A 26698-nucleotide genomic window follows, 5' to 3' on the forward strand; every position below is an offset into this window, starting at 1 on the left:
TCAAAATTGTCATCCTACTTCTAACAAAATTATTATTATTTTCTAAATGTCCATATAAGGTAGAACTCGCTGGGCTTGTGCCATTTCTTTCTTTGTACTCTCTTTTGTCCCTTAAGATATTGCTCCCATCACAATGTTAAGACATGTTATTTTTTTTAAAGAGTGATGTGGTGTTTACTAACTTACGTGGGTGCTAAAAGACGCCCCTATTGTTGCTTGACAGAGCGTTACTCTCTAAAGGCCACACAAGTTGAAGCTGGCTGCACCTTTAGACTGACAGAGAAGCTGTTCATTTAACATTAACCAAGCGGAAGTGCATTCAGCAATTACAAAAAAAATATGAAACAAAATATCTCAGGACGACATATGTCCGTTAGTTATGTCTGACTAAATATATCTTGACAATTTATGTCCGTACTTATCTCCGACTTAATGTATCAGGACGACTTATGTTAATCAGTTATCTCAGACTTTAGACACATTTTAGGGGTCGGCGTGGTCGAGTCGGTAAGGCTCATGGTTGCTAAACCGAAAAGTCTCGAGTTCGAACCCTCGGGCAGATGAGGCTCGTTAGCTGGGGACAGGCACTCTTCTAGGAGAGACAACTCCAAAATCAAACGACTGCTGCTATGGAAGCAAAGCCAAAAAGAAAAGCTGGCTGAAATCGGAGTCAATGGCCTCAATGGCGCAAAACCAGTTGACACGTAATCCTTAACTGTGATGGAAGCATGGTCAAGTCGGCAAAGCTCATGGTTGATAAATTCGGAAAATAAATCTCGAATTCAAACCCTCTGGCAGATAAGGCTCGATCCCTCCCAACACTAAAAATGAAGAACGAAGAAGAAGAAGACACATTTTCTTAGTTAAAACGCCTCAGAATGTTTTAAAGTATTTATAAACAAAAACATAAGTCAACAAATAAGTATCAAGATGTATGTTTACTAGTTTTGTTAACTCTGATTATAAAAAAAAAAATGGCATGACTTTTGTATTAAGTTACGTGAAACTTACAAAATCAAAACACTCTAAGGCCAGATATAAATATAACTATGTATGTTCAAACAAACAAATACAGATTTATGGGGTCAATTAGATAACATATATGCTCAAAGAACGTAAAATACTTATAAGTTATTTTATCTTCTTTATTATTATCGTTGTTTTTGTGTCATTACCACTCAAATACGGACTAAAGCCGCATGTCGCTGTCCAGTCATGCTCCAGGCTAACGTTACTCTTGTTGTTTGACATACCACGACAATTGATTTAAAAGTATATTGCCAGCCATTGACGACATTGTTACAGCATAAAGTGAGTGCAACGTATTTTCATTTAGTGTCATTTGATATTTCTTTATCTCGATCTGTCCAAATGACGCGGTTGTAATATCTCACAATCAAAATAACCTAAACGTGTACACATGTAATGGTTTATAATGTAATGTAAAGTTGTGTATTTGAAATTATCGTTTTACTTCTACCTTGTTCTCAAATTTAAGACTGCCAGGGTTATTTATAACTGAACAAAGATTTATATAAAAAAAAACTGTCTCAAAATTCGTTTAATATTCTTTATTTGTGAGCAATGTGGAGGAATCAGAATTTACATTTGTCTTAGATTTGCCAGGCATTGTATTTCTTAACAAATCTATGTTTTCCTCACTCTCATTAGCGCACAAAAGTAGATCTCTTGCTTTAAAGATTCTGGTCTCGTTTAAATAATTCAGTAAGAGGTCAGCATTAAAACTGGAATTTGTTCGGCCCTAAATTTTCAACTACTTCTTGGAGTATATATTAGTTTACGAATCTCCATCAAAGTCATAACAGATGTACATTATCGAATACTGTAATTAGTGCGAACAGATTGTTTTTCTGCTTTTAATTTTTTTAATGTTTCAAATGTTAACAGTGCTGAAAGAAGAAGAATTTACAATACAGGGTTGACACAAAACTTATGCAAGGAAAAATAATTGTCAGAAGCCAATCATTTTTCGGACGTGTGGACTGCAGCTCAATTTCCACGAGTTGTAAGTTGAAAGATGTTTCTTGGATTAACCAAGTTAAACACTAAAGTCACTGACTTGCATGCTCGTTTCAAGAGAGATTAATGCCGTTAGTGACGTGGGGAACAAGCTGATGACGTCACAGCAAAACCTATCGTCGATGTAAATTAAAAACTTGTCAGCTCTCACGAGGATGTAGTGGCTGACTGTTCGGTTGATGACGTAAGTGTCAAAGGTCAACCGCTTACCCTCAGGGCTCCAGACGGTGTTGTTTTTGATGGCGAGAGACAGCCTCAATCTGCCGGAGACGTCGACAGCAGAGGTCATCTGTAAATTGTAGTTACTTTGGTTGATGATTAGGTACAATGTAAAGAAGTCACGTTCCCTGTATAGACCGGTCAGCTGTATCTGTTGAAAAACAAAGTTACTGTTTTATATTTTAAAATATTTTCTCTTTTTTTTTAAAGAGTTAAATCGCTGTTGAACATGTACCTGGTTATGTAAATGCAGATTATTCTAATATGTGTTGGGATGTGCAATGGAGTCTTGCAAAAATCTTTGACTAACCCAAAATATCAAGTTCCATTGTTCGGAGTTCGCTATACGTCACTCAGCCCACCTAAGGGTTACTAAATGGAGTTGGTAAAGCAATAGGTAGCTGGACATAGTATGGGCCTGACTAGCCCTTCTTATGATGAAGACGAAGTTCATATTTAACTCTTCTAATCGATCTACTCTAAACGGGTAAATTGGTTTCAATGGAAATCTGAGTTATTAAAGAATACCCAAAACTAATTGTCGATTACTGAACACATATTCGTATTTATTATTCATAGAATTGTTATTCCAATACAGTGTAATTTTAGCATATAAGATTATATACTTACCATTGTGCCAAGCGGTAAACCATTGACACTTACACGTGCAAGTGTTGAAAAACCCTGAAATACTTTTGTTCTGGGCATGAGAAGATAACTCGATGTATAAAACACGAGGCCAGTTGCTGTACTTGCCTCACACGAATAACAAGACTGATTAGCTCCACTGAAGATATAAGAGATGTTAGAGTTCTGTGATAGAAATTTCCTGCCACAACTTAACACTGACGAAACCTTCTCTATTTCTGATGAGTTTTCCAGACATCCGTCTAAGTGTAGGCCAGGAAAGTCTTGTACCTTTGTGTAACATTGTGTAACAGTTTTCATTTTGTTACACGATGTAATGTTGACGGTCGAGGTTGAAATTTTTACAAGTAACGTAAAGTAAAACAAGTATGCGCGCATTTCTATATTGTAATGTGCTGTGCACAATGAAATAAAGTAATTCAACTAACCCGATGCTAAGTTGTATCAAACTAAATATTTTCCCAACTCGACAACTCAATTATGGTCTTTCTTTCAGTGTTGCGTGTAACAATAACATTTTTAAATGCTGAATCGATATATTCGTTACAATCGATATTTCCCTTTTCATTAAAATATCAAACCGGACACGACGCAATGCATATGTAAACGCCAATCAAACACTGAAGTCCTCTGCATAGTATTTAAATTAAAAGGTTGTGCTACAGAAACATTTATAAGCTGTTTCATCACGGTTGAAAGACCTTACTCTGGTCATAGCCTACTCTTATGCGTTCTTTTCAAATGAATGATAAGTAATGATCTTTATACGTTTTAGTTTAATTTTATCAACTAACCTTTTAACAAAATATTTCATTTATGAAACATAGAGTCAATTGTATTTATATGCTTGTAAATCATTTTAAAATTTCATATTTTAAACTCATATTTTAAATTATTACAAACTTTTATGACATATTTTTATTGTTATGTTGATATACACAATTATAAAGAATTTTATATAGCTAATTGTTTTTTTTATCATTGAAAATTTTTAGTATTAGCAATGAACTCACGTTATTTAACACACTTAAAAACTGCACTGATAATTTTCGCGTGTTATGTAAGTTATACATATCTAACCATCAACCATTTTAGTAAAATTCAAACAAACGCCAAATGGAATCGTCGCTTCATAACATTTCTACAACATTTCTCATTTATCCGGCGATTATAAGCAGTCATTTCTTCTTTAAATAATTCATAAAAACCGTACATTTTTATCATAATAAATGGCAGCTAAAAATGCTGCGATATTATAATTAACTTACAGTAATGAATATTTAGAATAATAATGTAAATGCATGCTTTTTTATGTTTTACTTTGTATACAAGCTAATGAAAAAGTTATAAACTAAAAATGAAAAATCATTGAATACAAAACTAAGTCAATAAAACATGAAAATAAGGTATAGGTTTTCAAAATAATATAACGGCAAGCATGCGCTGGCTTTAATCACATCCAGTTTCAAATTGCAGAGGCGTAGCGACCCTTCCCGGCGCCCGGGGACAAACTTTTCGATTTGCACACCCCCCCCCCTCAAGATTTCGATTAGCACCCCCCCCCCCACTCAAACTTTCGATTTGCACCCCCCTAAACCTTTCAATTTATTTTTCCAACCCATTTTGGCGCCTCCTAAGGTCGGCGCCCGGGGATTTATGTCCCCCCCGCCCCCCCCCCCCCCCTCGCTACGCTACTGTCAAGTTGATTTACGCGTTGAAGCGCTCTTGTATACGCTGTTTCTTTTGAGGAAAAGCTTGTTAAATACTATTGATTCTTTTAATTGTTATGACGATACAAAAAAATTAGCAGCAGAATGTTCACTTTTGTGTTTAAAAAAGGGGAGAAAACCATTATTGTAAAATAAAATTTAGAAAATATAGAGTTAATTCCCTCTAATACACTCTATAAAAATCTTAAAAGTGAGTAAAAACCCTTGAGGCGTAAAAACAACTTTTAGCAAATTCTCAGTTTAAAATATTTTAGACTACTTATTGTGGTGATGTCATGTGTATGAAAGGCGTGCACGTGGGACGGATCACTGCGTGCGAATATGAGTAAAGTAGTGTTACGCAAGGTCGGGTGTGTTGACGTGTATGTTGTTGTACGGAGTGAACGAGGGTAACAAGGGAAGCGACTGGTGTACGTGGGACGGATCACTGCGTGCGAATGTGAGTAAAGTAGTGTTACGCAAGGTCGGGTGTGTTGACGTGTATGTTGTTGTACGGAGTGAACGAGGGTAACAAGGGAAGCGACTGGTCGAGTGACAGCGCAGTGTTGACGTGTATGTTGTTGTACGGAGTGAACGAGGGTAACAAGGGAAGCGACTGGTCGAGTGACAGCGTGTGTGTTGACGTGTATGTTGTTGTTGTACGGAGTGAACGAGGGTAACAAGGGAAGCGACTGGTCGAGTGACAGCGGGTGTGTTGACGTGTACGTTGTTGTACGGAGTGAACGAGGGTAACAAGGGAAGCGACTGGTCGAGTGACAGCGCTCTGTTGACGTGTATGTTGTTGTACGGAGTGAACGAGGGTAACAAGGGAAGCGACTGGTCGAGTGACAGCGTGTGTGTTGACGTGTATGTTGTTGTACGGAGTGAACGAGGGTAACAAGGGAAGCGACTGGTCGAGTGACAGCGGGTGTGTTGTGAGCGGGGAATAGAGGTGTATAGGGATGAACGGAGGGGGGCGAGTTAAAATCTGGAGTAGGAAGTGACAGTTGCTGTTTGAGGAGGACAAGATAAAGGAATAGGATTAAACCGTCTGTTGTTATCTAACTTCATAGAGTTCTGTTGTTCTTTATAAGCGGTGTGTGTAGGAGAGTCCTGAAGCCCTCTTGCGGATATATATATATATATATATATATATATATATATATATATATATATATATATATATATATATATATATATATATATGTATATTTATATATATATATATATATATTTATTTATTTATTTATTTATTTATTTCTGTAAGTAAAGAATTAACGAAGTATTGTAAAAAGGGCGTTACAGTGAAGTATTAAAAATGCATTCATGTACGTTTTTTTTTTATTTTCTGTTTTTTAGTCATGCCATTCTGTTATAATTAATTTTTTTTTCCTTTTAAAAAACTTTTTGGATTAATTTAGATGTTTTTCCACAAATAAAAAATTAGTTCATCTCATCTAACGGTCGGTTTAAAAATCATCAGGTAACAAGAATAGTAACACATTTTTGTTTTATTCGGTTAGCTTTCTAGGTAAATTAGACTTTTTGTTCCAGGTCTACTGCTCATGTAGATGCTGTTTGAAATTTTTTTGTAGAAGAATGAGATCCATATAAACGATCTCAAGGCTCTTTCTGCAAGACTTTATGGCTGCATGATATCCATAAAAAAAGTTCCGCAAAATCTCCTTTCCAAGGTCTTTACTTTATGGCTGTATGATATTCATAAAGGAGATGCTCAAGATCTTCTCTCCAATGCCCTTTACTTTGTTATAGTATTAGATAAATGTAAAAGATCTCAAAGATCTTCTGTCGCAGGCCTTTACTTTATAGCTGTATTAGATCCATAAAAACATCCGCAAGATCTTCTATCCAAGGCCTTTTACTTTGTAGTTGCATGAGATCCATATAAAAGATCTCAAAGATCTTCTGTCGCAGGCCTTTACTTTATAAAACTATGAGATCCATAGAAAAGTTCTCAAGGGTCTTCTCTCCAAGATTTTTAACTTGTAGCAGTATGAGATACATATGAAATATCTTAGAGACCATCTGTCCAAAGCCTTTACTCTGTAGAAGTAAGAGATGCATATTGAATCTTAGAAACCTTCTCTCTCCAACCGTAAGTTTATCGCATGCGCCATACTTCAGGATCGACCTAATGCCTCGTTAAAAAACATTTCAGAAAGCTGTTCCCATACTCTTTGACCGTATACAACCGTGAACTTCCAGCGCATGATCAAACGCCGAAAGGTTTACAGGACTGTATCAAGAGTTTGATCGAGTCAGGCGTTTATTGGATAACTTCTTGAGACGTGCTAGGATCGGAACTCACCGGCACAATTCTATTAGTGGCGAATGCTCGTGACGTCAGAGCTGTGTTGAAGCGTGTCACGGTGACACTTTCCTCCGGCAGGTAGACGGCGGCGAAGACCTTGGGCAGGAAGAGAAACACCAGCGCCACCGTGTGGTTGAGGATGAGCGAGACGGAGAGCAGCAGCACACGGACGTACTCACGTCCAGCCGTGAAGTAGGTGGGGATGAAGGCCAGCCAGATGACCAGCGTGGTGGACACGCACATCGAGATGAACCGGGACTCGTTGAAGTTGTCCGGAAGTTTCCGGGTCTTGAAGGCGAAGACGGAACAAAGGGAGACAAGGACGAGGTTGTAGGCCAGGAAGGACGATAACCCTGGGAGAGTCATGTCACAGTTGAGCTCCACGAATTTTTCTGTGGCGACGGGTTGGGTTTTCTTGGCCGTTGGTCGGTACACGACGTACATGTAGATACAGAGGCCAATCTGAAAAATAAATAGACTTAAAAGTGTTATATTTCTAAACCTATCCACAATTTAAGCATATTTTCTTAATGTATAGGTGTTGAGAATTAAGTAACGCAAGTAATTTCAAGAGATTAGAATGTTACAAAACTTAATATCTTTAAATATACTAATTACTAATACAAGCACACAAACCAAACATGCAGTATTGATATTCAACACAACTACGAGTTTTGCGCAATCAAATTAGCCTGCATTTTATCACACATGTACAATTTTCCATAAAATTTCAGCCAAGCACATTTTTCGACTCTATCAGCACAGCCATGTATTTATAGAAAATAACCGTCAATTGCGGCTAACCGTTTAAACCTGAGTTGACTTGATATAATTGTTATAACCATAATCGTCTCTTCGCTGGCCTGCCATTTACGACATCAATAAAAAATTTCCTGCGTTTCATGGGAGAAGGAAGAAATTTTTCAATGCTAATGATGTCGTAAAAACTAGAAGTGGATTCTACGTCGTAAAACACAGCGGGGTGGCAATGAATACAGAACGTCGCTAAACTGTTCGATACAGCAGTATCGAATTTTAAGCGTCCACAAAATGACTTCAGTTTCGTTAACCAAAAAAAATTTCAATATAAACTCGATTTCTCACATATTGCATCAAAATATTTGACTAGAGCAAGAATTGTCCGATTTTGTTTTCGTCAGCTGTAAAAATCTCACTGATATCTTGACGAGGAAGAGTTCGATTGAAAAATGCCATTTCGCTAACGGGTGTTAAAGGTCGAATGTCAAGTTGGTTTAATGCACACTCACGCACACTAATACACACTCACGCACACTAATGCGAACTCACGCACACTCATGCACACTAATGTACACTAATGCTCACTCACGCACACTTATACAAACTCACGCACGCTAATACACACTCACACACAATCACGCACGCTGATGATTATACACATTCGTTTTTTTTATTCTTTGCAGGCAGGGATAAGAGTTGTGATCGATTGAGTTTACCGGGCAGATAATTGAAAGATATATGTATATATGTATATATTGATTTGTAAATATAGTATCATGAAAATTAACTGTATTCAATACACAACTAATTTTATTTTTTTATTAAGAGGGTTTAATAATATGTACTTTATTTTATGTATGGTGATAGTTGAAATCAAATCCTGAAAAAAAGATTCGTACTTCTGACTAAATTGAAATGTTGGAAAAAAACAAAAAATATTTCAGAATACATCATGAATTTTTACTCTGTACGGTTAAACGGCCAATAGATATTCACATTAAACCATCGATTATACGTCTTGACCAATTCGATTTTAAACCGTAATTATGAAATAAAATGTGAAATATTAGCATAACCAAGACCATATATTTACCTGAATGAGAATCAAAACCATCGACATGATGATCTGAGACTGGGGACTAACGAACCTGGGTCTCTTGTTGGTTTTACTGCTGTGCTGGAAGATTCTGAAGATCCGAACGGCCTTGACCAACAGCGGCGCGTAAAGGGTTGCGAAGCTGAGACAGAACATGAAGTACAGGACACCGCAGGTGTTGGGGGTGGGGTAGCTCTGGAAACTTATGACTGTGACGTAGCCAGCGAATATGGCGAGAATCTGGATCAGGCTTAACTCCCTGCTTGCGGCCTTGATAACGCGGTTTTCGCGTAGATAAATATAAGATGCGGTGACGTAACACGTGACTAATAAAGCTACAACAGCAAAACTGATTTGAATAATTGATAAGGGGCTGGACATGCCAGGGTGACTTAAGGAAATGGGTACACATGTTGTGTAGTTGGTTTCCGGGTCTGGCCAGGTGAATGGCTCGCACTCCTGGCAAGCTGTGTTCTTGTTGATTATCCTCTCATTGTTACGACAAAACCTGCAGTCCCAGCAACAAGCAGGCGTTTTCTGGATCTTGTACTCACCCACAACACACGGCCGGCTACACACAGACTCGGGACGGTTGGGTGAGGGAGAGTTTATGTCTAGAGAAATTATTCTTTCCAGCACTTTAAGATGACTCCAAGAAATATCGCTGTCAGAGTATGTTATATTTCCTGACGACACGTCATAATAAGCCACATCTCTCATTATAATTCCAGCCTTCGCCGGCTCTTTAGGATTTCCGTAACCAAACGGCAACTCAACAGCATCGTACACCATCTGATGTATGACGTACTTCCCTATTGAGTCACCGTTAGGGTCAAAGTTGATAATCCCGCTGTAACCTTTGAACTGCTCCCCTTGTAAATATCTATACACCACATCACTTTTCACGCATTCACGAACGGCAACTCCTGTGGCATTGGGACATAAAGCTGAGATAACTCTGTGTGCTGCATAAGCAAGGGCAAGAACTGAGTCCATGCATAAAGTCGGAAGAGTTAGAAAATCAAATTTAGCCGCATGTAGTAAAATGACATTTCTATCACACGTACCTAAACTGAAGGAGCATCCAAGCAGGCTCTCCCATGTTGAATTAAACCAGGGATTTAAACTACTCAAGACAGACTGTCTCTCTATGTAGGAATAAAATTCTTTCACCAAAGGCGCGAAATAAGAGAAAACAAACGACCCGTTTACGACTTCCTTCACGGCCGTCAGCGTCTCCGTCGTTGCCACGGCAACGGCGTCGCTACATAACCAAATAAACTGCCCAGTACCGTTGAGCCTGTCCACCGCCAAAGCTAAATTAATGAAGGGTGCTATGTCGATAAACACGACGACAACACGCGCACGAGGGTAGGTGAGTAGATCCAGAGCTACGTCGTCCATGTTGTCGGTGTTCTTTATACGACGCCACGTCGCTAAGCAGATGTTGTAGTCCGGAGCTGCTGATTTGATCGTGTCGAACGCCCTCTCTCCGTACGTTCCTTCTGTGTAAACCACAGATATATACGACCAGCCGTTGTCAGAGATAAACTTTAATATGCCCACTGCTTGGTACTTATCAGGACTAACCACTCTAAAGAAATACGGATGATTGCTTTTATCACTAAACTCATCCGATGTTGTTGAATAACCAATGAGTGGTATTTTAGCAGCGGTGTAGAGGAAAGATATCGGAGCAGCAGAGACGCTCAGTACAGGAGAAATAACTCCAAAAACATCATAAGACGGAAGCGGACTCTGCGCTGTGTTTTGCGAAGACTGGTTCGCAATTTCATGTTTTTCGCAAGTACTCTCTAAACGAGGTAAAAACGCCAGCGACTGGGCTATGGCTGTAGATTTGGACGAGCAGTCGTTTAAAATATAAAAGCCCAGTGTGATGTTGGGCAGAAGGTTTTCTTGTTGGTTGATCATCTCGACGGCAAACGCCACGGATTCCGTCAGCTCTATCGTCCAGGATCCCGGAAACACGACGTCTGTGCATGCGTTGTCTGACGAGGATTGTGTCGCCATCATCAGGGCCCCTATGTTGATGTCGCCTGGTTTGGCATACACTCGTCTGTCCAGTCCGTAGAACAGAACATCACTGGTTGTAGGTTCTAATCCACACTGGCATCTAACCATGAATCTTAATGTAATCATCATTGTAAAACACACACAAATATAGATGCATCTATTTTCCATTGTCAACTGCTGTTCGTTAGGTTACTTATTATGAAAACTGGATTTCTTCCGAAACGTCCAAGTCAGTCAACAGTTCCTCCAACATCTTGATCTAAATTTCGTCTCTACAAGCTTATACTTTGCTCATGGCATTCGTAAGAGTATTGATTTCTTCTGAAAGTATAGAGGTGGGAAAATGACATTAATTAGCTACAACACTAAGCCTAATGTTTTTTTTAATCAACCTTGGATGTAATCTCCAATCAGCCTGTTATTATGAACTGGATTAACTTGTTAAATACCTTATTTAAAAAACAAAACCTGCTTCATATTTTTTTTATTATTCAAGAACTATTTCCACTCCTATGAGACTATAGAAATTCAAATTTTGTCATTGAAATGAACGCCCGTAAACCACGAAGTAATAAGTTCGGTGCCTGAGCTCAAGACTAAAGGTTGACCAAAATTCCTCAACCATCCATTCTTCAACTCCACCCCCAACCACCGAGAACGACCCATCTATATGTATAATGCTCTTCATGAGGAACATGCGAGACACTATGTAAACACACGCAGTTACTGACCCGCTCTCTAGGCATATAGCTACCACCCCCACCATCACCATACTGGTGAGCTAATGTTCACCCTGAATGTTTACAATCTTAGAGCAGGGTCGAATTAGTAACGGCTAGTATGGGGCAGATAATTAAGCTTTTAAACGATTTGAAACTAAGGAGAGGTAAGAAGTTCTGCTTGATCTTTTCATTGTCGTCCGTAAACTGTCGTCATGGACTGCTGCTTTCAAGCTGGCAGGAGGGGGGAGTTGGAAGAGAGGATAGTGTCGAATTCACACATTATGAATTACTGAAATGTAGGACAAAAATACTAAATAGCGGTGTATGATACGTCGCGGGTCAACTCGTTGCAAATATAAGACTCATGATCAAGAAAATATACTTTGGCGAATTCACATAGGTCATATCAGGCAACATCGGTCTAGTGGTAACATGGGTCTAGTGGTAACATGGGTCTAGTGGTAACATGGGTCTAGTGGTAACATGGGTCTAGTGGCTGGCAACATGGGTCTAGTGGTAACATGGGTCTAGTGGCTGGCAACATGGGTCTAGTGGTAACATGGTTCTAGTGGTAACATGGGTCTAGTGGCTGGCAACATGGGTCTAGTGGTAACATGGTTCTAGTGGTAACATGGTTCTAGTGGTAACATGGGTCTAGTGGTAACATGGGTCTAGTGGTAACATGGGTCTAGTGGCTGGCAACATTGGTCTAGTGGTAACATGGGTCTAGTGGCTGGCAACATTGGTCTAGTGGTAACATGGGTCTAGTGGTAACATGGGTCTAGTTGCAACATGGGTCTAGTGGTAACATGGGTCTAGTGGTAACATGGGTCTAGTGGCTGGCAACATTGGTCTAGTGGCTACATGGGTCTAATGGTAACATGGGTCTAATGGTAACATGGGTCTAGTGGTAACATGAGTCTAGTGGTAGCCTTGTTCTAATGGCTACAAATATGTTCTGGTTTAATTTTATATTAACACATATTTCTAGAATATTTATTACGTCTTAGTAAAAATATCGGAATATTGATTTTACCTATAACGTATTGTTACATACATTTTACATGCATAATAAAAGTAAATATCTGATAATTCTAACAGAAAACTCGCAAACTTTAAAATGAATTAGTTTTCATACCTCTGAATTTTTGGTACTGTGTTCAATGTTAAATTAAGGTATCCATTTTAACGTAGAAAATGTTCCAGTATTAAAGTACACAAAAAAACAACTCCGAATCAAAGCTACGAAAAAGACAACTAAACACAGCCTATTTAACGGAAATATTTTTTTTTTATTTCTTCAGCTTTACGACACAAGATGTTTGTACACGTCCCAAATTACGAATGTTAAAGCTTTATTCCTTCATATTTTTTAACACACTTCAGGCCTATAATATATGTTCCAAAGTATAACTACCGATTCTGTATCCTGATGAAAATGTATCTTAAAGTTTAGTACTTCATCGTTTAACGGAATAAAATATTGAACACAATCTACGACTGACTGATACGCATTGCCTGTACTCTTTTACTTTACTAACAGTAGAGTCACGATCAGCTATTTTTGAAAATAATTGGAAATTAGGAAATCGAGACTGGCATGACGCTTTACATCAATATCCAAGTTCCACACATTCGTTGTTTTTTGTAACAAACATGCAATTATTTTTATAAAAACATGATTCTTACAGGTTTGGCTTTATTGGTCATTAATATTTATTTAATTCAAAAGTAATGAGTCATTAATATTTATTTAATGAAATATAATGATTGTGTTAAAATGTTGAAACTTACGATTTTTCACGTCTTCTTGTACCATATTTAAAAAAAAAATTACATACAGTTTATTAAGGCTGTTTTGTTGTATTCCCATTGAATTAAGTTCACAGTATTTATAATTGTATCCATAATCTCAATATTATATCTAATGCATGCTATATTACTTACATTTACATTACTTTCAAAGTGTTAAAAGTTTTATAAAATTACCATCAGGCTATTGAAATAACACCTCGCGAATTGTAATGTGGGAAGTTACCATCACAACACACACCTTGCAATGTGAGTGTAAAATAAGCATGCAGTGCATTGACCGCTCTCACTGCGAATGAGAAAGAACATGAACAAAACTACTGTCATCACCTGCGCAGGTTGTGAATGGACCGCTCACCTTACCTATACTCACCCGTGTTTAATTATCACGGCTTATCAGATCGATGGTACTTAGCAACAATCATGGAGAAAATGGTAGAGAACTCGTGGCTGACAAGCATTGATTGTATGGGGCATGGGGATTGTTAAAGCAGTGTAAAAATTATCAAGTTATTCAACACGAGAGTTGTGTAAAGAGCAGCAGCTTTGTTATAGGTGTCAACTCAATCTTCTCCATGTTTGGCTAAATAGCTCACATCGAGTCACAAGGTATGACAGAGTTTTTTCACAACGAATACGCGAGACAAAGGTCAGATTAATGTAAGATGCAAGACAATAGGGGAGGGGTAATTAAACTATTTGCTTGTTGAATGTTGTTAATAATGTTGTTTAAGTAAATATATTAGTAAGGGGAGGGGTATGTGTTATAGGTAAGATAAAATATCGCTAATATTATAAAGAGCTGAAAGAAAACAAATGTTTTCTTTTCGTTGATAAATAAAAAATACAATAAAAACAATTATTTATAAAAAAATAATTTTCTAAAAATCTATGGGAAGAAATCAGTTTTTAAAAATGCATTACAATTTATTCTAGGAACTTTGACTAGTAATTCCGTGCGCTTTACAACTTTGAAAAAATAAATTAAAGACATACCTTGTATCTACACTATCTTACCTATCATAGACCTTGGTAGATGACAAAAATTAACACTAGGTTTGTCAAAATGTTAACTAATCCAAATCAGTTTAATCACTTCGGACTTAAAGACGTGCCGGTTATTAAAACTTCAAAATTCCCTATGTTAGTCTCGAGGTGTGCTACTGTAAAACAGATTCTATTTGATGTGCAGAAATATAAGAGAAAAATATTCCACTCCTTCACATTTTAAAATTATACAGTTCACAAAGACGTAATTTACAGAGTACTACAGTAGGAAAGAGTCCCTGTAAAGCAATTACAACTTAACCACGAACAATAAATATTAGATGAACCGCAAGCGCAATATTTAGATTTAATGAATTCAAATAGTGATGTTCTGCACTAATTCTACTCTCAAATCTAACGCTAAATGCACTTAACTTCCTTCAAGCTCAGAGGCAAATGTTGTTGCCTATATGTATACGTCTTCTTTCCAACTTTCTCTCTTCCTCTTATTTTTTTACCGTTCTTTAAAATATTCATCAATCGATTAAATTTTTACCTGAAGCCAGGAAACTGTATGTGTGTTGACAAGCGAATGATATATCTAGCTAATGGATTCATTGAATCTATACAACCGCCTGATGTACGCTGGCAATGAGCTGTTTGGTTCACCTCACTAAAACCTAATCATAGCCAATTTGTGCGAATGATATAAATTAATTTTATATTAGTCTTTCATTTATGAAAAAAATAAACCAGCTTGAAATAAAAATCATTTTGCGAGACCTATTCATCGAAATGGGTGATGTTTTAAAACGTTACTTCGAGTTAATGGAATCTGCATTGAAAATATTGCATATATTTTACTGTATTTTTATGCTCAATGTATTTCTTTTCATTTAAAAAAAAACCATCCAGCAATTTGATGTATAACTATCTTGTATGGTAGTCAGTATGTTGCTGAGTGTAAACTGCTTAGATAACTCCGCATCTTGTTAGAAGGTCGTTAGTAGAGGTGTACGTGTAAATATCGTGTTGCAAGTACACTTCTGTTTTCAGACCTAACGATCCACTTGGCCAATGAAGTATAGAATGTTGCTTGACCTTTGCAAGTGAATTAGAGTTCAACTGTTTGTGTGACCTCAGCACTATAACGTTATTTAGGTACCCGTCAGATGTGCGTAGACTCAGGGATGTTCTACTGACTCGAACACGGATTCGAACTCGAGTCTTTTGGGTTAGCAGTCTAGCGCTGTACCGCTAGACCATTTAAACTGTCAGGTTAGAAAAGAGAAGTTTACTTTACTACTACGGAGCTTGTCAGATGCACAGCCGCTCTTATATCCCCTAACGTGGTCAGGTACCCATCAGAGCTGAGTGAACTCAGCGACGGCTTGCAGACTCAAGCCCAAAACCGAGATCAGAACCATAAATCTGTTACTAGAGCAAAGTTGAAGTAACCTTCGATCTCCTTGGTTGGGATTTGTTATAGATAGACTAGCAGCTGGTCATAGATTACGGATTGGCCTTTTCGCACTAGATCAAGACTAAAGCAATGCGTCTTTTAGCTCAATTTTTATGATAAAACACGATAAGATAAACACTAGAACCATTCTAAAGTTAGCCATTGATCACATAATACCTAAGTTATCTTCAAATCTTTCCTGGCTTCGCCTTTGTGTTGCTAGTCATGTTTGAATGTTAAGATCGTGCCTTCAACCCTTCCGTACACTACGATTTTAGTTTAGACTACAATTTGTTTGAACAACGCAAGGAGAGTATAGATTTTTTTTAGATTATGACGAGAACGAACAAAAAAAATCGGATGATGAAATGATGTGTGGTTAAGTCTAATCGTAAGTTGTAGTTCAGTTCCTGATATGGCATGAGGGTTGGAGCGATAGTTTGTTTAATGCGATGTTCAGACGGTAATTACAATGAAGGTTACTGTGAGATCTAGTTTAATGCAGTGTTCATCCGGTAATAACAAAAATGCTACCGTGAGAATAAGTTTTAATGGGATGTTTACACAGTAATTACTTATTGAGAGCCATCGACATCTCTCAAACAAAATTAAACAGATATAAATCTATTAGTAATTATGATCAGTATTTATGAAAACAAGTTATACATGTAGGCCTATATTGGATTAAAAAGATTTTACAGTTTGAACCAAAAATGTTAATATGGCTATTTTCCCATCCCCTCCCATTCAGTATTTTCAAGGTTAAAACGAATTTCTATAGGAAATAGTAAAAAGCTTTGCAATATATGATCAAGCCTAAACTAAAACTACATTTTGGTAACATTTTAAATATTACAATTTTTAAATTTGACTTAGGGATATCATTCGATTGTACATTTTTTTAGACTGGAATTATTTTAAACTGCCTTCAGCCGATCCCCATTTTAGTATAAATAAGATCAGCTCATGTAAGTTTGTTATAATTTACCTAAAATTTATTCAAAATAACAATACATTTTACAAGCAACTGAAAGATCAGCTATATCGAAAACTTTGTACAATTCATAACTTATGCTTATATATATATATATATATATATATATATATATATATATATATATATATATATATATATATATATATATATATATATATATATATATACTAGCTGCAAACCCGTGCTCCGCCACGGTAAATCTTTGGAAAAGTGCCAACTTGGGAACAGAACAAAACGCAACACAACACAAACAAAAAAGAAATCACAAACACAACACAACCACAAAAGAAAACACAAACACAATGCAAACACAAACGAAAACACAATGGCAGCACACAAACACAAAAGAAAAAACAAACGCAAATAAAAACACAAATGAAAACACCAACACAATGCAAATACAAACGCAAAAAAACACAAAAGAAAAAACAAACACAACACTCATAACATAAACACAATTTAAATGCAAACATAAACGCATAGTGCTCACAGTTTAGCCCATGGCGCCAAATCGCACCCTGAACAAGCGCCGGCGGACGCGCCTGATTCAGTGAATGACTATAAAAATCCCAGCTTGTCCGCAAACGGAAAGTTAGATTAATAATAGTAAAGATTACGTTCAGTGTATAAAATAAATAAATGGCAGTATTTAAAATATCCCTTTTTTACCTACCACATTGCACTTAATCTATGCATGCATTTATTTTCAGAATTTTTTAAAAAAAATAACAATAGAATTACATGACTAAAACCATTTTTTGCACACTTAATGAACGTTATGACGCGTCTATAACAGTGCAGAATAGTTGATTAAAAATTATTTTTAGTGAACAGGACGTTTGGTGAATAAAATAAATAAAAGATAGCCTTTTATCAATCAATGCAAATTATAATATTCCAACAATAATGTCCTCTGCACATTTGCATTCATATTTTGCTAATTACATTATTGCAACAATAATTCCTTCTAGGAGGACCATAGATTTTGGAATCACATTTTTTTTCAATTTGCGTTAGTTGAATTTATTTTTAAATTACCTCCCTTGGAAAATTACAAAACAGTTTAATTCGTTTATTCGACCCTATCATTATTAAAATGTATCGACTTTTTCTAGGAATCTAAACGAAAATGATATTTGACATTGATCATTTTAATATGTTTTAGCAATGTGTGTGTATTTAATATTTTCTTTACGTTATGCAAAAGAGTAAAAACAGCGGCAACTATAAAATAAATTTATTTAAGTCGTTATATAAACAAACCCTACTCATTTACAATAAGTCAATGCAATGCACTGAAAAGCACTGCATGGTGCGATGTTTACTTTTATAGTTCAAAAATCTATAGCGATGGCAGACTGTCACACTACCTAGCCGCATATATTATAAAAGATATATGCAGCTATGTTAAAACTGTTCTTAAATGTACTACGTAATTGCACGTTGATGCATATATGCGACACATTTTTTAAATCAAATAACAGTTGTGTTTTTATGTAATGACTGCATTTTGAATGTATATTTAAGCTCGGAATAAGCTATATAGCATTATATAGGCCTACATGAATTATTATCTTTCGAAAAAAAACAATGTAGGTTGAACGGATACATTTTTTTGCAAATACCAGTGAACTATTAATTTATCATTGTAGAACTAACTGACAATTAAAAATATTAACATATTTTAGATGACAATAAATTGTGTATGTTCATATGTAAAAGCAACACAACTGCTTAGTATTTATAGGCAGCCTGCACAGATAAATCTAGAAATAGCACAATCGCAATGATGAAGGAAAGGACGGAAACTTGACAAGGGAAATAACTCCAGATTATCAAGTTGTTTATATTCATCAGTTTTTATTTCATCCAATTATGCCACAAACCCATGTTTTTTTAGAAGCACGTCAATAAAGCATCATTAAGATAATTAGTGCATTAACGAAATGTTTTTGCTTGACCGAGAAACCAAATTATGGTCAATGTTGTCTGTGAACATCGGCATACAGTGACATTACGTTTGATTACATGATATTTTTATAAGCTTGTCGCCGGTTGCAGAGTATACAGACAGCTAGTTAACTATTTCACAGGCGCTAATTAAGCATAAAATCTCATAATTATTATTTTATGAATTTCAGATCAGGTAAAACCGAACCAACATCCAATAAAAACAACGGACACCGGGATAAAAAACAACTACATGGGCCTACAACTTAATTTTTTTAAGAAAAAAAATATGTTAGTTTGCCTAATTCTTCGTTTGTGTTTGGTTTTTACAGTTGAAATAAATAACATGAACCAGAAAAGTATTAAAATTTACCACTTAACACAATGTTGATATAGTAAATGCATGTGATTCAACGATGGACAATTATTTGTCTGTTCACATAGAGGTAAATACATTTTTTTTTAAAAATAGCCTTAATTTTTGAATGATTTGTTCATATATGGGTAATTACATTTAAAAAAATTAATGCTTTTGATTTTCAAATTATTTGTTTGTATATAGGTAAATGCACGCTTAAAATATAATGATTATATGTTTCAATAACAATATTGTCTATGTTGTGACCCATATTATAATATATTATTCTTTATATCCATAGAGACTAGCATTGAATTAGCAACTTACCCTTCTAGATGACAATGATTATTTTATATTCCTTAATGTATTTCCTAAAATAATCTTTACAGATGTTAATGAACATGCGATTAAAATTTCAACTATATTACGATGATTGTTTTAAAACTTATGTTAAAAATATAATGTACAATGGCGTTTAGATAAACCTAATGTATTGATTTATAAATACTGAAAACGGTATCTAATATAATGCAGTGAAGAAAATAGTACAGGGTATAAACAATATTAAAATCCTTCAAGCGATGTACTAGGGTCAGAGTTCATGGGTGCTATCCGGTTGGTAGAGGTCAACGCTCGTGACGTCAGAGCTGTGTTGAAGCGGGTCACGGTGACACTTTCCTCCGGCAGGTAGACGGCGGCGAAGACCTTGGGCAGGAAGAGAAAGACCAGCGCCACCGTGTGGTTGAGGATGAGCGAGACAGAGAGCAGCAGCACACGGACGTACTCACGTCCAGCCGTGAAGTAGGTGGGGATGAAGGCCAGCCAGATGACCAGCGTGGTGGACACGCACATCGAGATGAACCGGGACTCGTTGAAGTTGTCCGGAAGTTTCCGGGTCTTGAAGGCGAAGACGGAACAAAGGGAGACAAGGACGAGGTTGTAGGCCAGGAAGGACGATAACCCTGGGAGAGTCATGTCACAGTTGAGCTCCACGAATTTTTCTGTGGCGACGGGTTGGGTTTTCTTGGCGGTTGGTCGGTACACGACGTACATGTAGATACAGAGGCCAATCTGAATCGAAAAAACATAAAATGTATAATTCATTGTTTCAAAAATTTCCATTTTATGCCATTAATTTGTTTTGCAAAAATATTTCCGAATAAATTCGATAGCTTTAATATCTTAAAAAACAAGAATGGATTAATATTTGATTGCATAAAGACAGTAAGATGCGTATTGCTTTTCATTATAATAAAAAGGAAAAATGTAAATCAAAATATGACTTGATTTTCTCGTAATCACTTGATATAATAATTTTTATGTTTATAATCATGAGAATGTTTTAATTATTCAATTTAGTAAATAAATTCATTAGTTTTGTATTCCATTTAGAATCAAACAATTTTTCAAGTGCTTTTCTCTGTAAGCTAGTTTGTGAAAACCTTTTTAAAACCTGATGTCAGCGTAAGCAAAATGTTTATATTGAATTAATAATTACATGTTCTGACTAAAAGTAAAATAAAGTTACCTGAATGAGGATTAAAACCAGCGACATGATGATCTGAGACTGTGGACTAACGAACCTGGGTCTCTTGTTGGTTTTACTGCTGTGCTGGAAGATTCTGAAGATCCGAACGGCCTTGACCAACAGCGGCGCGTAAAGGGTTGCGAAGCTGAGACAGAACATGAAGTACAGTACACCGCAGGTGTTGGGGGTGGGGTAGCTCTGGAAACTTATGACTGTGACGTAGCCAGCAAATATGGCGAGAATCTGAATCAGGCTTAGCTCTCTGCTTGCGGCCTTGATGACGCGGTTTTCGCGTAGATAAATATAAGACGCGGTGACGTAACACGTCACTAATAAAGCTACAACAGCAAAACTGATTTGAATAATTGATAAGGGGCTGGACATCCCAGGGTGGCTTAATGAAATGGGTACACATGTTGTGTAGTTGGTCTCCGGGTCTGGCCAGGTGAATGGCTCACACTCCTGGCAAGCTGTGTTCTTGTTGATTATCCTCTCATTGTTACGACAAAACCTGCAGTCCCAGCAACAAGCTGGCGTTTTCTGGATCTTGTACTCACCCACAACACACGGCCGGCTGCACACAGACTCGGGACGGTTGGGGAAGTTAGAATTTTTATCTAAAGAAATGATCCTCTCTACAACTTTCAGATGGTTCCATGAGATATTGTTTTGAGTGTAGGTTATATTTCCTGAAGACACGTCGTAGAAAGCCACTTCTCGTTTTATAACCCCAAGCACCGTTTCATTACCCGTAGATCCATAGCCAAAAGGTACCATAACTTTGTCATAAGACATTTGATACACTACATACTTTCCTATAGAATCCCCGTTTGAATTAAACTCTATTCGCCCGCTGTAGCCCTGGAACTTTTCCCCTCTCAGTCTCTGGTATAGGTCGTCACTTTTGACACAGTCGCGGACGTCAGTTCCTGTCGCGTTGGGACACAAAGCTGAGATAACTCTGTCTGCAGCTTGAGCAAGGGCGAGAACCGAGTCCATGCTTAGCGTAGCGAACGTTTGAAAATCAAACTTAGTCGAGTGTAGTAGGCTGATATTCGGATCGCACGTTCCCGCGTCAAACGAACAATGTTTTAAGCTTTCCCATGTGGGTTTGAACCAGGGATTCGAGCTTGTCAACACATTTTGTCTCTCAATGTACGAATAAAACTCCTGTATAAGCGGGGCGTAGAACGAAAACACAAAAGCACCAGAAAAATAATCTTTGATCGAAGCTAAACTTTCAGCAGTGGCAAACGCCATAGCGTCACTACACACCCACACAAACTGGCCCGTACCATTCAGACGGTCTAACGATACTAGTAAGTTTGACAATGGTTTCTCATCAATGAATGCCACTACTACTCTAGCTCGGGGATATGTGAGGAGTTCATAAGCCGTCTCGTCCATGTTTTCAGTGTAACTGATTCGATGCCACGTCGCCAGGCATATGCCAAACTTCTGAGCTAAAGTTTTAATAGTATCAAACGCTCGCTCTCCATAAGTCCCTTCTAAGTAAACAATAGACAAATACGACCAGCCATTGTCAGATATAAACTTCAGTATGGCTTCCACTTGATACTTATCAGGACTAATCACTCTAAAGAAATACGGATGATTACTTTTATCACTAAACTCATCCGACGTAGTCGAATACCCAATGAGTGGTATTTTAGCAGCGGTGTAGAGGAAAGATATCGGAGCAGCAGAGACGCTCATGATGGGCGACAGTATACCGATAACATCGTAAAAAGGTAGAGGCGATTGCTGGGAGTCACCTGACGTCGAGGTATTGAGCTCCAGCTTCTCACACTGACTCTCAGAACGAGGTAAGAACGCCAGCGACTGAGCTATGGCTGTAGATTTGGACGAGCAGTCGTTTAAAATATAAAAGCCTAGTGTGATGTTGGGCAGAAGGTTTTCTTGTTGGTTGACCATTTCGACGGCAAACGCCACGGACTCCGTGTATTCTATGGTCCAGGATCCAGGAAAAATGACGTCACTGCACAAGTTCTCCGAGTTTGGGAGTGTCGCCATCATCAGGGCGCCTATGTTGATGTCGCCTGGTTTGGCGTACACTCGTCTGTCCAGTCCGTAGAACAACACGTCGCCGGGTGCAGGTTCTAATCCACACTGGCATCTGACCAGGTTTTTGCTGGAGAATGTTAAAAAAATAAAACCGCACAACACCGAGACGATGAGCTTTATTTTCATGGCGATAAAAGCCAGTTGGTGTTGTCTAATTATTTGTTATCTGCATGCTTGCATTTTTCTTGTCGTCATACCATTGTAACTGATATTTCCAAATGTATTTTCCTTCATTAAATATTCATCACATTTTCTTGCCATAGATGTATTCAATCCCAATGTTCTAAAGGCTGCCAACATGTTTTCTCCCATAGTTCTGTAACGATAAAGAAAGTAACTATTACTTTTTACACCAAAGTCAACCATAAGTATTAAGATGAGAAATAAATCAGAACGTCTTAAAAAATCTAGCAGAAAACCAAATATTTTTTTATAAATACTGTACCATAAAATAATGTATTAAAGAGTTTTCAACCATGTCAATTGGATTCGATTTCTTACCAAAATTTTAACTAGACTTCACATTTAACAAATAAAATATTAATCTATAGACCATATACTAATAATTTGAATATGTGTAATTTATTTCGTTATATAACAGTGTATTTAAAGTAAAATATAAGTTTGAACACCCGAACGGATAATTTATCTAGAAAATTTAAGTTAACATTTAAGTATAATTAGCAATTTGTTGATGCACAGTTACGTAATTGAGTTTTAAAAACTCAAGAAAAATTAAGAAATAAAAAAATGTATTATAGAAAAATGTTTTTACTACCAATATTTTATGAGTGTTCATTTTGTTATAATTTAATAATAAATAATTTATTTCTTTTTTTCTGCTCTTGTTTTAAATTAATCTAATTAATAATGATTAAAATGTGCATAGTAAATAAAACCGTTGCAACTCTGAGCAAAACTGCAATGTTAAATTAAAAAAATATATAATATAAAAGATTTAAAACGTTGACAATTCTATCACAATTTAAATTAACATTAAAATAATATTTAAAAGGCGAATTCAATTTACTATGTAACAGCTATAATATAAGATGAAATATAAAATAAAAAGTTTCATAACATTCTATTTCCATAAAATGTAACTTCATTAACGTAGGTTCTTGATTGAAACAAATAAAAACAATAAAAAACATATTTTTATGTATCCTCTAGACAAATCAGTTGAAAAGCGTCTTATTCTAAGCTCTTTATATTTCTCGTCGACACATAATAGACTTTTGAAGCACTGGACCAGAAATCGTCTTCCTAGTGAAATAAAAATTGATCTTTTCTTGTCAAGTTTTGACATGATGTTATAGGAGAGAAAACTGCTGAGCGGATGGAGAGAGAATAGCGTAATCAAAAATTCTTGCGTATGAATAGAAGCTTTGTTACAATAATTTATTTCATGAAAATGCTTGATAAAAATTATTTCCTTTTTATTTCATAAAGCTTCGTTGTTTGTTTTTTTTTTAATTTTAAACATTTTATTTAAAAACAACGAAACATGTATCTAATTTTGTACATTTTTTTTCGATTAAAGTATTTGTAACATTTATTGGCGTATTGAAAATTAGCATAAAACATGATCAAGATTTTGTTGTACCTCAGATTTAACAATCCTTCCGAAAAAAATTGAAACAAAATTAAAATAGAAAAATCCATATTATCAAGCCAATAAACTTCAACTATCCTATAAAAAAAATTCGTAAGCGCGTAAATGATTTATTGAAGGGAACAGAGGATGACATTTAAATGTAGAGATAAATTGTGTACAGATATACAATTAATTAAACAATGAATTAGTAGACTAGTTTTATATATATATATATATATATATATATATATATATATATATATATATATATATATATATATATATATATATATATATATATATATATATACATATGTTTATATATACATATAAAATTCATAACCAGTCTCCATATGTTACCTTAATTATATGTGAAAATATCCCACCAATATTGCCAGCAATTTCGCATTACATCCAAACGAAGCTCGTTTTATCTGAATGTATTAAAGTCAATTTTCTAGAAAAAAAACTTAAGCATTTTTTATTGAAAACGTTTTAGGGTTGTTTTTTTTTCCTCTTTTTACTAACTTATTAAACATTTACCAAATCACAAAATATTTTATCCCTAAAGCATGGCATAACTCTAACATTTATTTTTTTGTGTCGCACATCCGCTTCAACAAAAAAAAATCAATTTAGACGCACGTGACATTAACGTCGTTGCGCTTCCCTACATGTTAAATGGAATTGAAAATCCAAGGGCTAATTGGATTCTTCCAGCATACGATTCCATTTTCTAAATATTTGAAGAGATATCCGCATCGGGGGATAATCTCCGAGATCAATTAACTCAGTCGGTCCCACCAGGGGTGCGTTTTAAAAGATTGCTGCTAAACTCAACGGAAGGATTAGTTCACTCCTCATTAGTTTGAATAGGGTAAATACGTTGGACTACAAGAATCTGATAATGATTAAATCGATTTTTAAGGTTTATTTCTGTTTTTCTATCACGATAAAGTGCTTGTGGGAGGAAATTAAACGTTTCAATAAGTAGGATAAAGATTTATTGAAGAATAGTTTACTGCGGAATAAAATATTAACTCATTACTTTGGCATGTTAGTACAAAATGAAAGAACGGTTACAAAAAGAATACGTTCAAAAGATATCCCTAATTATTTATATAGGCTATGTTTATTTTTAAAAATATTACCTAAGCACTTTAGAAGATCTTGCATTAAAAGCTGGTCAATATAAATCTATAAATCTATAATGCAAATACAAAATTAATATAAATTAATTTCTGCTAATTTATATACCCAGGTGATTGTAATTTTCGAAAAACATAATTACAAAATGTTTCCACTCTCCACAGACTCCCGTCGCTCTTTTTTACTTTTTCCCAATTATCCTTCGTATCTTTTCAACCTGCTCCACGTCGCCGTGTTTTCGTGGCTCGACCATAGCGTTGTTTGCCTTGGAGGTTCCATTCCAAAGTTTGTCTGGCTCTGATGCTGTGTCTATTCTGCTGCTTGTGTCTATTCTGCTGCTTGTGTCTATTCTGCTGCTTGTGTCTATTCTGCTGCTTGTGTCTATTCTGCTGTTGTGTCTATTCTGCTGCTGTGTCTATTCTGCTGCTTGTGTCTATTCTGCTGCTTGTGTCTATTCTGCTGCTTGTGTCTATTCTGCTGCTGTGTCTATTCTGCTGCTTGTGTCTATTCTGCTGCTTGTGTCTATTCTGCTGCTGTGTCTATTCTGCTGCTTTTGTCTATTCTGCTACTGTGTCTATTCTGCTGCTTGTGTCTATTCTGCTGCTTGTGTCTATTCTGCTGCTTGTGTCTATTCTGCTGCTTGTGTCTATTCTGCTGCTTGTGTCTATTCTGCTGCTGTGTCTATTCTGCTGCTATTCTGAGTCTATTGCCTCGCCAATCGCCATTTAATTTTCACGATTTACATTTTACTGGGTTTTTTGTCCACAAATCTCCCATAGTTTGTTGTTTTTAATCTTGTCGTGCCATTATATTTTTATTATGTCCCTTAGGCCTTTTTTTTTCAAATCTGGATTCGTTTTAGTTGTTGTCTCTTTTGTCCACGATGTCTAGGATCTGTAGACCAGTAATCCAGCATAAAATTAGCTTCTCTTTAATGCTACATCTTCTGTCATTTATTGTGTCTTATAAAATCTATTATGGACTTTCAATACAAACATCTATCAGCAGGACTGAGGTTGGGGAGGCGCAATGATTTATTGTTCCGATTTGTAGACGCAGTCATTTGATACGTTTTTTACTCGAGGCGCTGGTTCAACATGTTTAGAAAATCCGAATCGTAAACAACAATTGGTATTTCATCAAGACGGCAAATGGGATAAACTGCAGTCGTCTGCTTGTCTAATTGCAATTGTCGGCTTGTCTAACTGCTATCG

General features: G+C 36.3%; 3 protein-coding genes across 3 annotated transcripts; all 3 read right to left on the reverse strand.

The window, feature by feature from the left end:
- Window positions 1-6560: 6560 nt before the first annotated feature.
- Window positions 6561-10945, reverse strand: LOC131930015 (metabotropic glutamate receptor 3-like). Its single transcript, XM_059286382.1, has 3 exons — window positions 8801-10945; window positions 6946-7410; window positions 6561-6680 (listed from the first exon to the last, which is right to left on the reverse strand). Exons 1-3 carry the CDS (start codon window positions 10943-10945, stop codon window positions 6561-6563), a joined length of 2730 nt encoding a protein of 909 aa, XP_059142365.1.
- An 8738-nt stretch (window positions 10946-19683) lies between these two features.
- Window positions 19684-20178, reverse strand: LOC131930014 (metabotropic glutamate receptor-like). Its single transcript, XM_059286381.1, has one exon. The coding sequence runs from the start codon at window positions 20176-20178 to the stop codon at window positions 19690-19692; it is 489 nt and encodes a 162-aa protein (XP_059142364.1). The 3' UTR covers window positions 19684-19689.
- A 454-nt stretch (window positions 20179-20632) lies between these two features.
- LOC131930017 (metabotropic glutamate receptor 4-like) lies at window positions 20633-22864 on the reverse strand. Its single transcript, XM_059286383.1, has one exon. The coding sequence runs from the start codon at window positions 22862-22864 to the stop codon at window positions 20633-20635; it is 2232 nt and encodes a 743-aa protein (XP_059142366.1).
- Between the last annotated feature and the right edge of the window lie 3834 nt (window positions 22865-26698).

This window comes from Physella acuta, unplaced genomic scaffold, assembly GCF_028476545.2.
Source record: "Physella acuta isolate Inbredline_101_S28 unplaced genomic scaffold, ASM2847654v3 ptg001703l, whole genome shotgun sequence".
Taxonomy (NCBI): Eukaryota; Metazoa; Mollusca; class Gastropoda; family Physidae; genus Physella; species Physella acuta.

Excerpts from the sequence above, each read along its gene's own strand:
- LOC131930015 (XM_059286382.1), bottom strand. The coding sequence starts at position 10,945 with ATGGTTAGATGCCAGTGTGGATTAGAACCTACAACCAGTGATGTTCTG. Across the intron at positions 7,411-8,800 it reads TGGTTTTGATTCTCATTCAG|ATTGGCCTCTGTATCTACAT; the intron begins GTAAATATATGG and ends TTTATTTTTCAG. Across the intron at positions 6,681-6,945 it reads CCACTAATAGAATTGTGCCG|AGTAAAGGCTTTGGACAGAT; the intron begins GTGAGTTCCGAT and ends TTACTTCTACAG.
- LOC131930014 (XM_059286381.1), bottom strand. The coding sequence starts at position 20,178 with ATGTACGTCGTGTACCGACCAACCGCCAAGAAAACCCAACCCGTCGCC.
- LOC131930017 (XM_059286383.1), bottom strand. The coding sequence starts at position 22,864 with ATGAAAATAAAGCTCATCGTCTCGGTGTTGTGCGGTTTTATTTTTTTA.